Source organism: Lathyrus oleraceus, chromosome 5 (genome assembly GCF_024323335.1).
Source record: "Lathyrus oleraceus cultivar Zhongwan6 chromosome 5, CAAS_Psat_ZW6_1.0, whole genome shotgun sequence".
NCBI classification, from domain to species: Eukaryota; Viridiplantae; Streptophyta; class Magnoliopsida; order Fabales; family Fabaceae; genus Lathyrus; species Lathyrus oleraceus.
Genome location: NC_066583.1, coordinates 203,160,738 through 203,172,867, shown reverse-complemented (window position 1 = coordinate 203,172,867; position 12,130 = coordinate 203,160,738). Strand labels below are relative to the sequence as shown.

Sequence of the window (12,130 nt, the reverse complement as noted above, 5' to 3'; positions counted from 1 at the left end):
TCCAATATCTGCACTCATTCGAAAAAAGCATGTAAGCTGCATCATGATCCTAATTCTCAAGTGCTTGAATCCTTCAGTTGGCTTTCTCTAACTGAAAATTCAGGCAGATACAAGCTCTTCCAGCCTCTTCTGTTCGCAAGTGATCACAAGCTAAGGTATCCTTGTACTTATGGGTGGTATTTTTAAGCTCACGAGTATATATTTCAGAGATCAACCTGGCTTCCCTCTTCATATCAAAGATTCTTTCCACAGTCTTGTTCAACTCTTGAATTTTATGTATGGCTTGATCCAACTCTTGATTCTTGATCTCGAACACAAATTTGGTACCTTTGAGAGCATGGCCAAATTTTCCTTCCTTTCATCAGAATCTTTATCCCTTTTGTTGGTGGATTTAAGCTCTTTGTCTTTCCTTTCATGATCATCTTTCATATTCTCATTCTCCAAAGTAACTCGATTGAGCTTAATCATCAACTCAGTATTTTCTGCTTCAAGCTCATTGGTTATGGCATTAAGCTTCTTAACATCTTTAGGAAAGATGGGTTCTGGCTCAGGAACTAAAGGAAAAATGGAGGGATCAAATGGAAAAGGGAGTTTAACCATTTGAACTCTCTCTTTCACCCAAAAAATGTAGGGTTCACGAGCGATGACGTTTCTCTTTTTCAACTCCTTAACTTTTCTAACAATTGCTTGCCATGATCTCTTAATCTTTTACACCACCGAGGTTATCTGCTTCACTGTTGTGCAAAATGAAGGGCTCTAAGGCTCCAACTCTTGGAGGACCATTCATAGGATAACCATGCTGTCTTAAGGATAACATATGGTTGTATTTGATGCAACCCTAGTCCCTATAAAGGGCAACATGCGAAGCATCCATGAAGTCTTTATCAGAATAAGCCTTATCCATGGAGATCAAGTTAGTGCCATTGAAGACAACACTGAAGATGAAGATATGCCATGTTTGGTTTACCGGTGTGAAATTGCTTTGGACAACTGGAAGACAATTGAGATCCCTGAGATTTTTCCTTTGATAAAGTAATTTTTGTTGTTTTCTTCTTTCAAATCCTTAGCTTTGTCCAAGGCTAATGAGTCATGTTGTAGGACCATTTTTATTTTCAAATATCATTATTGATAAATAAAAGACATTTTGTTCAATTCTTATTGTTCATTTTTTGCTCTCTTTTCAGAAAATGGCAATCTTTTTCAAACTAAAAACTTTTTTCCTTTTTGCATATTTTATTTTTATTTTTGCTAAAAAGCAATCATTCAAGCATGCAGAACAACCGATAAACTCGTTGAATACAATGACTCTACTCCCTCTCATAACTTTTAGTTCCCTATCTACCTAGCGAAAGAAGAGGGTGAGGAAGCTTGTGACATCCCCGATGAATTAGAAAGGCTGCTCGAGCACGAGTCCAAAGCCCTTCAAGCACATCAAGAACCAGTGGAGATAATCAACCTTGGCATAAATGAAAAGAAGAAAGAGGCCAAGGTCATAACCACACTTTAGGCAAGTGTCAAAGAGAGAGATTGATCAAGCTGATATAAGAGTATGTGCACGTGTTTGCATGGTCATACTAGGATTTTCCAGGTCTAGACACTGACATTGTAGTACACAAGCTACCTCTTCAGCCAAATTACCTGCCAGTTAAACTGAAACTCCAAAGAACAAGACCAGATATGTCTAAGAATGAGACAAGGCATCAACAAGAATGCCTCTCACTTTATGATTTTTGCTATAAATATTTTTCTAATAAAGAGTGAAAGACTTTCTATCAGAAACCATTCCAACACCATTGACTTGAAAGTCAATGCCATCTTCAAAGATATCCCGTAACTCATCATCCAAACCAATGATATGAGTGTACATATTGCTCTTCCACCATTCAAATTCAGTAGAGTCATCACCGAATGTTGGTGGTATATCAATATAGTTGTTTTAACTAGATGTACTTTGATCATGGTTGTTAGTACCACGAGGAGAACCTCCAACAAGGCTAGTTACTTCGAAACTATCAACCATGATGGAAATAGAATTTTTCATAAGATCTTTTGCTGCACCATGATTAAGTGTTATAGTAAAGACTGTGTTTTGATGCCAACTGAAGGTGAGAAAAATATACAAGAAGGGGGGAGGGGAGAGGTTGAATTGTGTATGCCAAAAATTATTTTGCTTCTAATAATACAACTTCAGAATCTGAACAACATTCATAGTCTGATATCAGAAATATTAACAACATGGGAAATGATAATGATAAAAAGTAAAAGCAAGCAACACACAAAGATTATATTGGTTCCTTTCCTCCATTGAGAGTAGTCCAGTCCCCTTGCCTCAACAAGAGATTTTCACTATAATCAACAGATTACACTTTGCTCAAACACACTTGTAAGATACTTAACTTGCTCAAGCAACCTTGGAAGAGACTTATGCTCAATCAACCTAGAAAGAGACTCCACTACTAAAGTACACATATACGAGACTTCACTGCTCAAGCACGAAAGCAAGAGAATTCCTCTACTTTAAAAAAACAATTGAGTAGAAAAGGTAACCACTATACTTAGATACACAATAAGAAGTATAGTAGTTGTGCAACAACCACAATGGTTCTTAACCTCTTAAGATGTCTTAGATAAACAAAGATAAGAAATCTTAAGATCTTATGCAATAACAGTTATAAATGAAAGCTCATAGTTATGCTCAAGATATTGCATTGCATTGTTATAACCTTCCTTCAAATCTCCAACTTCCTTTTATAAAGGTAGATAAAGAGTCATTGGAGGATTGAGCATAAGGGAAAACTTAGTGAAGAAGCATGCCAAGAGAGGCATTGGAGAATGTATATGGTTAGAAGAATTGTCCACTGAATAATCGCATTATTCACACCACCTTTCGAAGTACTAGGTATCTACCGAAAGGTAGAACAGATTGAAGAGGTCACATCACCATTCTTGAGCCTTACAAAATGAAACCCCAGTTGAATCTGTCCAGAAATCTGGTGCTTTGACAAGAATGGTCTGCTTTGGTACATGGTAATGATTAGAGGCTCCTCAAGCCTTCAAAGTCTAAGCTGTCACCAGAGGCTAGAACACATGGCTAAAGTTTGAACCTTCAGAGGCTGATGAACATATTCAGAGTTATCAGATTCTGATCAATTAGAATCAGAGTTACATTGCTTTTCCACATATGCTTTTAACAAGATTAATTTAGAATGAATTCTATGCTTGTGATCCTGTACACTTGAACATATGTTAGTATACCCATTTGTTCTTTAAGTACTTTGTTATCATCAAAACCCAAGGAATATGAACAATTTTGTTCCAACATGTCTTTGATACTATTTTCTCTAATGTGATTGATTTATTCTTTGTGGTAGGATGCTGATAATGATAAAGTTACAAGCGTCAAGATAATTTTGAAAATGGATTTAGATTTTCATTGAATATACTCTATGCGTGGAGCATAATGGCTTATGATAAGGTAGTCATGTTGGATGCTAACAAACTTTTCATACAAAATACCAATCAGTTGTTCAATGTGGAAAGTTTTGTGACGTCTTTATCAATCCTTGTGTTTTTCATACATATCTCTTTGTCTTGAAGGTATGTTTGTCCAAATTACCCTACACAATTAAATTGCGACGAAAGTGCAACTTTACTCCAAAATTCACATGATTATTTGTTGCATTAAACAAGTCATAATATTTGTTTTCATGTGAAATATATCGTAGTAGATTTTTTCATATAGGTTCTAATTATTTCATATTTTTAGCCATCCACAATGGTGTTCAAGGACATGGTTCCTAAACTACAAAATGGGAGAGAAAATCCAGATTTTGCCGATTAGGGTTTCATAGCTAGCTACTTGCCAAACTAGCTTGATAAGCCATTGTTTCACCCACCTCCAAATGGAACCAAAATTGTCAGAACATATAGACTTCCTTTAGGCTATCAAATAAATGATTCTTCTTATTACTGTAAGTTTTAAAGGGATTTTTATTGTTGAATATTTTAGATTCTGATTATGAATTCATGCTAACATTGATCCTGACTTCAGATCTCAAACTTCATTAGAGCGTACCTTGTGGACCAAATAATGTGATTACATTCCAGGGGGAACTGTGGTTGAAGCCATAGTATTGGTGAGCGTGGCATGTTCTTCCTTTAGGCATCCAATGGCATGAAAAGGGTCGTAACATAGGAATGAATAACAAAGGTCCCATTGGGCCAAAACATATCTTATTCACTTTCTTATTGCAATACAAAGATAGCCAAGTGTCTTATATAGACACCAAGACCTAGAGAAATATCCATTAACTTCCTAACCCAAGCCTAATAGAAAAATAACTCTATGTATCTAATATCCCCCCATAAGCTTAGGGGTGAACAAAGTGAATACCAAGCTTAGACAAGTTGGCAGTGAAAGGTTGAAGATCTAAGGGCTTGGTAAAAATATTTGTAGCCTGATGAGATAAAGAAATGGGCAGAAGATGAAACAACCAAAGTTGGAGTTTCTCACGAATAAGATGACAATCCAATTCAATTTGTTTAGTGCGCTAATGGAATGAAGATTTGCTGGCGATGTGGAGGGTGGAAGTGATGCCGTAGTAAAGAAGAGAGGGTTTAATGAAGGGAAACTGTAAGTCCTTTAAGATGTTGGTTAACCATTGAAGCTCACAGACCATTGACTCTATAACACACTATTCTGCTTCGGTGGAGCTACGAGAAACATTCAATTGCTTATTTGATTTCTATGAGATAAAGGAGTCACCTAAGTAGATGCAGTAGCCGATAATGGAACTGTGAGTATCAGGACATGTTGCCCAATCGGAGTCGGAAAAATATTTGATATGTAATGGTGAAGTAAAAGGGGAAAACAATTCCTGAGCTAGAGAGTTTTTGAGATAACGGAGAACGCGAATGGAAGCTTGATGATATAAGTTTGTTGGATGAGTCATGTGTTGACTGAGTTGCTGAATGGAGTACGACAGGTCTGAGCGAGTGTTGAGTAAATAGATTAATTGGCCAACAAGCTGACGGTATGGCATAGGATTCTCCAAGGGTGTGCTTGCTTTGATGGTGAGCCTTGTGTCACGAGTCATTGGAGTTAAACCAGGTTTACAACCCAAGAGGCCAGTATTGGAGAGGACGTCGATGGCATATTTCCGTAGGCAAAGGTTGATGCATGAGCTAGTTCTAGCCACTTCCAAACCAAGAAAATATTTAAGAGGTCTAAGATCCTTGATATGAAAGTGTTGCTACAAAATGGCCTTGACATGATTGATGATGGTCAAGTTGTTACCTACAAGAACAAGATCATCGATATAAATGAGAATAATAATGAAACTACCATGCTTTTGATGAATGAATAATGAGTGATCAACATGACATTGTTTAAAACCATTAGAAATTAGAACAATGGGAAGTTTGTCAAACCATTATCGACTCGATTGTTTTAAACCGTAAATGGATTTTAAAAGTTTACTCCCTTGATTAGGATAAGAAGGTGTAATTCCTTTAGGTAAAGACATGTGTACTTCCTCATCCAAATCTCCATGAAGAAAGACATTATGAACATCGAGTTGAAAAAATGTAAATTTAATGAAGAAGCTAAGGCTAGAAAAAGTCTTACAGTGGTCAGCTTTGCAACAGGGGAAAATGTGTGAAAAAAATTGATACCTGCAACTTGTGTGAACTCTTGGGAAACTAACCCACCTTCATATCATTCAATGGATCCATCAGAATGGAACTTAGTCTTATAAACCCATTTTCACCATATAGACTTTTTACCTGAAGTTAGAGGTGTGTAAATCCATGCGTGATTGGCTATGAGAGCTTGTATTTCGGTGTCCATTGCTTTGACCCAATGAGCATGTGTGCTGGCTTGCTTGAATGAAACAGGACCACAAGCATTAGTAATAGAAGATATGAAAGAATAATGTGCAGGAGAAATGTTATGATAAGAAACATACTTAGAAATATCATGAGGAATATGAGAATGGAAAGTATTACATACAAAATCTTTTAAATAAGCAGGAGCAGTCTTAGTTTTAGTGGATTGTCTAAGGATGTGATGATTGTTGGTGTATGTATAATGACGAGGAGATGAGGTAGGAGAAAGGTCAGATGAATTAGCATGGGAGTCAGTTGAAGGTGTGTCAATAGGGCCAGGTGTTGGAAGACAAAGTGGGGTATGTTAAGAATGCGATCTAATTATTCAGAGTTGTGATGAATTAAGTTAGTTGGGGGTAAAGGATGAGGGGAGGTTGGGATGTCAAAGATGAAAGGTATAGTGGTGTGATTATTGTCATTGGTTTGTTCATGTATGGATATGAGATTGGTATAGGGAAAGTTGTTTTCATAGAAAACACAATCCCTAGAAATGATAGCAGCCCTAGTGTGAAGGTCAAATAGTAAGTTACCTTTAATTCCATTAGGGTAGCCTAGAAAAATACATTTAGTAGCCCTAGGGTCAATTTTATGTCTATGTCTAATAATGGTACTGGCATAGGTTAAACACCCAAAAATCTTGAAATGTGTAAAGGTCGGAGGTTCCTTAAATAGGAGCCCGTAGGATGTACTGTTGTGAATGGTGGGACTGCATAGTCTATTAATAAGGTATGTAACATGACATAAAGAAAAAGACCAAAATCATTTACGAAAGTTGACATGGAATAAAAGGGATCTAGTAACATTGAGAAGATGCTTATGTTTTCTTTCAACAATGAAGTTTTGTTGAGGAGTTTCTATGCAGCTCCTTTGATGCAGAATACCTAAGGAGACATAATAAGAGGGCATGAGTAATTCACTGCCATTATCAGTTTTAATTTTGACAGAAAATTGAGTTTGACAATAAGCAACAAAATTATAAATATTAGTCCTAGTTTTAGATATGTTGTGCATTAAAAAGGTCAAAGTATATCTTATAAAGTCATCCACAATAGTGAGAAAGTATTGGAAACCATCTAATGAATGCACATCAATAGGATCCCATATATCCATATGCAACAATTTAAAACAAGCGGGTGTAATGGAATTACTATTAGGAAAAGATTGTCTACATTTTTTTTTCTAAATGGAAAGCATGACATATCATATTTTTATGATATTTGATACCAGTAAAGGATTTATACATGTGTTGCAACACCTCATTAGAAGGGTGGCCCAATTTGTCGTGCATATATCAAAACTACTAGATGAAGTATCATTATTCAGGCTATAAATATTACAAGCAATAATGGGAACATGGTGTGTGTAAGTGTCTTTGTGTAGAATGTAGAGGTTCCTATGTTCGACCACTTGACCAATCGTCTTCTTTGTGGACACATCTTGAATATGATAAGATTTGTGTGAGAAGGATATGTGATATTGATGATTGTGACATAATTTAAAAATAGAGATAAGACTAAATCAAACCTCAGGAATAAAGAAAACATCATATAATATTTAAGAAGGATCAAGAATAATAGTCCCTGAGAAATTGGCAATGATGTTGTTCTTATTAGGGAGCTGAATTTGCATGGGGTCAATAAGCCTAATCTCAGAAAAGTACTTGATGTAGGGGCATACATGGCCAGATGCCTCTGAATCAAGAATCCACATGGAAGACAAGGTTAAATAAGTACCTTAGTTGAAGATACCTGAAATGGTGTGAGAGTTGAGACCCTTGTCGTTAGTGGAGTTCTGAGCATTCTTCTTGGATTGCTGCAGAAGAAGAAGCAAATGCTGATAGTCTTCCTTTGAGATTACGCCATCCTTGTCTGTATGGTGGAATGACTTAGAGTGTGAGGAAGATTTGTTGTTTTTTATACGATATCCAGGGGAAAACCATGTTTGAAGTAGTAGGATTCCACTGTGTGATTGATTTTGTTATAGTGGATGCACAACATCGAACCTTTATTTGGAGTCATCCCTACTCCATGACTAGTGTTGGTGGAATTGTTGGCATAAAGGATGGTGTGAGTGGTGCTGAAGGGAGAAGGCGAGGCAACTTCTTGTTGTGCAACCAAGGAATAAGCGCGACTAATGTTTGGAAGATGATCCAGAAGGAGGATTCGGGTGTTGATGTTGTGATAGGAACCATTCAAGCCTTTGAGAAAACACAAAACATATTCCATATACTTGTATCTATCTGCAAACAACTTTGACCTTTGATTTGGACTAAATTTATATTTGGCCTTTTCATAATACTTGAGTTTGGTTCTATCAAATATTTGATATAGATTCTGTTATAATTTTTTTCCGTTCAAATTTGTAACTTATAGTAAAAATCAATTCATTCTTTTTTTCTGATACGATACAAAGATGGCAATGATATTTATTCAATCTACAATATATCGTGGAGTAATAGCAATAGCACGTTTAGCAAGGCCAAACCTCTCAAAATTATGCTACCATCGTTCCGATAAGAGCATCACATTGGTACAAAACATCCTCAAATTAGTAGCCAATATAGAGTATTTTTGCTGCTTACATAACACCGTTCTTCATCAGTTCTCATTTTAAATTTTTTGAAAAGTTGACTTTTAAATAAAAACATTATTTTTTGGAAAAAATATTATATAATAATTTATAACAATAACAATTTATTATAAAACTCGCCTTAAGCCTCAATAAGAATTGAGTCAGCTTTGTGGTTTAAGAATTTGATTTTCACACGATTTAAACATGAAATTAAATATAAGTTTATTCTACTATGCATAAATTTTAACAATACATATCACTCATTTTTTCCTGAAAAGTTTTATTTCACTCATAGATAATGAATAGAATTCGAGCTTCATTAAAATCATTTGATTAAATTACATTTGCATATTGATTTTTGATGTTTGACAACAACAATTCACAAATGGATGCTACCTTTTTGTTCTATGTTATTCAAATTACGTTAAGTATTGTCATACATTACTCAATTTAAAGAGAATTATGCATTATTACACACACATTACCTATTTTCAGTTGTTAAATGATGAAAGGTTCAAAATATTGATTATTACGTATTTCAATTTTATTGTAATATAATTCAAAAATGATTCATTATCATACTGTCAAGACAATTTCCTTTTATTTGATAGGTGTTGTACTATCACTTATTTGTATTTGTTATAGTGTTAAAAATATAATTGAAATACTATATAAAATAGACGCACAATCAATTAGATTCAGAAGAAAAAAATATAAATATTAATTTTAATATGCATTTGAATGTAATTTAATTGTACAAATTACCGCACAAATATTTAACTAATAAAGAACGGAAGAAGTATATATTAATTGATAGAAAGATAAATGCTACTTAGAAGAACATAAATTTATAATCACAGTTTTTTTTATAGGCAATAGTCCCTTTATTATTAAAGGTAAAAAATATTATATTTTTTCTTAGTCAATGAAAATTTTATAATACAAAAAATATTGTATTTTTTAATTAGAGTCATTTCATAATGAAAAAAATGTCATATTTTTTTAATTAGAGACATTTTTATAATGGTAAAAATACATCAATAATAATAGTCCATATAATAATTTTATTAACATTATTATATATTTTTTTCAAATTTATTATATTTCTTCTAGATTCTCTTTTTATAAAAGAAACTAATTTAATAATATACATTTACAGTGTCAATTAATTATAATTATTAAATTTTTATATGTGTTTAACTTTTTCTTTAATCACATTTAAATTATCTACTACTACTAATTATAATTTATTAATAATGTAAAATTTTTTACACTAACATCACATACTAATTAATCTATAAAAAAATTGATTTATAACATCAATAGTAAGTTTATATTAAAACTTATAATCAGAAATTGAACCAATAATAAACTATAATTAACACATTCAAGTTGAGCTATTTAGATACTCTATTCTTTATCATAAGAAAAAGTTATTTTTAAATTCATTGAATTAGTATATATAGTACATATATTCTAAACATATTGCTTATTCAGTGTATTTAGAAAATATAACTTTTTTATAATATGCATTGAAGTAATTCTTAATATATGAATATGAAATTCATTTTAAAGGTGAGAAATAACCCGACATGTATTGCTGAGTAAAACTCTTGTTACAGACACGCACGTAATGGATACCAACGCCGATGATTCAAAACTGGTGGTCCTCATCACGGGTTGTTCCGGTGGAGGAATAGGTCATGCGCTTGCACGCTGCTTTGCCGCCAACAACTGTATAGTGGTGGCCACCAGCAGGTCGCGTTCCACCATGGTGGACTTGGAGGACGACCCCAATTTCTTTCTGCAAGAACTCGATATTCAGTCTGATGAGAGCGTGAAAAGAGTTGTCGATAATGTTATCAATAAATACGGCTGCATTGATATTCTTGTCAATAACGCCGGTGTTCCGAGTGCGGGTCCAGTCGTAGATCTTCCTCTATCTGCGATCAAAAACACCTTCGAAACCAATGTTTTTGGTTGGTAATTCTTTAAAACAAAGAAAATATAAATATTTTATCAACCGGATTCTTGATTTTAGTTTCGCTTACATGCGCAGGTTCTTTGAGAATGGTACAGGCGGTGGCTCCACACATGGCAGCTAGGAGACAGGGAAAGATTGTGAATATTGGCAGTCTGGTAGGGCTGGCCGCTAGACCTTGGGCGGGCTCCTATGCTGCTTCTAAAGCTGCTCTTCATGCTTTGACAGATGCATTAAGGTTTTCATTTTCCCTTTTCCAAACTTGTTTTAGTCTTCGATATGTTGTTAAAGCCTTTATTCAACATGCAGATTGGAGCTTGGGCATTTTGGAATTGATGTTGTGAATGTTGTCTGTGGCAATGTGAAATCAAATATTGTAAAATCTGTCCTATCCACCCACGATAGCATGCCAGAGTGGAAACTGTTCAAGCCATTTGAAGCAGGATTCAGAGAGAGACTTGTTCGTTCTCAGAGCTCAAAATCAACCCCAACTGATGAGTTTGCCAAACACACTGTAGCTGCTGTCCTTAAGAAGAAGACACCTGCATGGTTCTCCTATGGTCAATATACTACTGTGATGGCTATCATGTACCATTTACCTCTTTGTGTTAGAGACTTTCTTTTTAAGAAAGACATGAAACTCTGAACTACATATTAGATTCTCATTTTGGGAAAATGTCTTGATATTAAGTCTTTTAATTGTAATATTAGATTTCAATAAGGGTAGCTGTTGAGTTTTGGGAAGTTATATCATTATATGCACGTAAGACACAATTTGATTGTGGAAAAATAAATATTGACGCTGTTTTGTCATGATTTAACTCTGATAAATATTTTATGAGGTTATATTTAGTCGAGATTCTATTCAATTCAAATACAACTACAAAAACAAACAACCAAACACACAAGGAAAACAAAGAGCACTAGAAGTACTCAAAAGTAAAAGAAACAACAAATAGACAGCCAAACATAACAAAGAAAAGGAGGATCTAGACAGAAACCAACAACACCTAGAACCAAGTAAGAAACCTTCTGAGAGAGTCAGCTGAGGGAAAGCCATCAAGGCTACCAACACCTGAAATAAGAGCAATTCGCCACCCACCACATCCTTATTTACATAAGAACTTTAGCAGATTCTGCTCCCAGTCCACTTGAGAGAAATCAACATTCGGTGCAAGAGATCAAACCCACTTCCAAGGCAGGCACATAATCCAACTCATATAGTAATTCACCAACAATCTTTTGTGACCTAAAATAAGTACATCGCATCTTCCAAATAGTCCAAGCCGCAAATGCCAAATCAATACTAACCTAAAGGTCACCTTCTTGCCTATACCAAAACCATATACTAAATCAAACACTTGTAAAATCGGCGGTAGAGGCCCAAGTCTACCCACCCACCTAAACATCTTATACCAGATTATGGACACAACTTCACAAAGAACAAACAAGTGAACTACCGACTTCTTTTTCCCTAAAGACACAACACAACCCACTTAACTATCAGAGGGAAAAATAAATCTTCTGAGAAGGTTCTTCCTTTTCGGTAGCCTATTCTAAATAAACTACAAAGAAAACACCACAACTTTAGAGGGTTTCTATCCTTCCCAAATCCTAGTCAACCCATGGACCACCCGCTCTGATATACTATCAACCCCCAACAAATAAACTACAAAGACAAGAATAAGCATA

The 12,130-nt window shown here is 34.7% G+C and overlaps 1 protein-coding gene and 1 pseudogene across 1 annotated transcript; both read left to right on the top strand.

Annotated features, from left to right (window-relative positions):
- The first annotated feature begins 859 nt into the window (after positions 1 to 859).
- Positions 860 to 8,527, top strand: LOC127079721 (putative glucuronosyltransferase PGSIP8; annotated as a pseudogene).
- Positions 8,528 to 9,973: 1,446 nt separating this feature from the next.
- On the top strand, positions 9,974 to 11,268 carry LOC127087848 (short-chain dehydrogenase RED1). The gene is made up of 3 exons (XM_051028765.1): positions 9,974 to 10,436; positions 10,517 to 10,676; positions 10,748 to 11,268. Exons 1-3 carry the CDS (start codon positions 10,091 to 10,093, stop codon positions 11,082 to 11,084), a joined length of 843 nt encoding a protein of 280 aa, XP_050884722.1. The 5' UTR covers positions 9,974 to 10,090; the 3' UTR covers positions 11,085 to 11,268.
- The last annotated feature ends 862 nt before the right edge of the window (positions 11,269 to 12,130 follow it).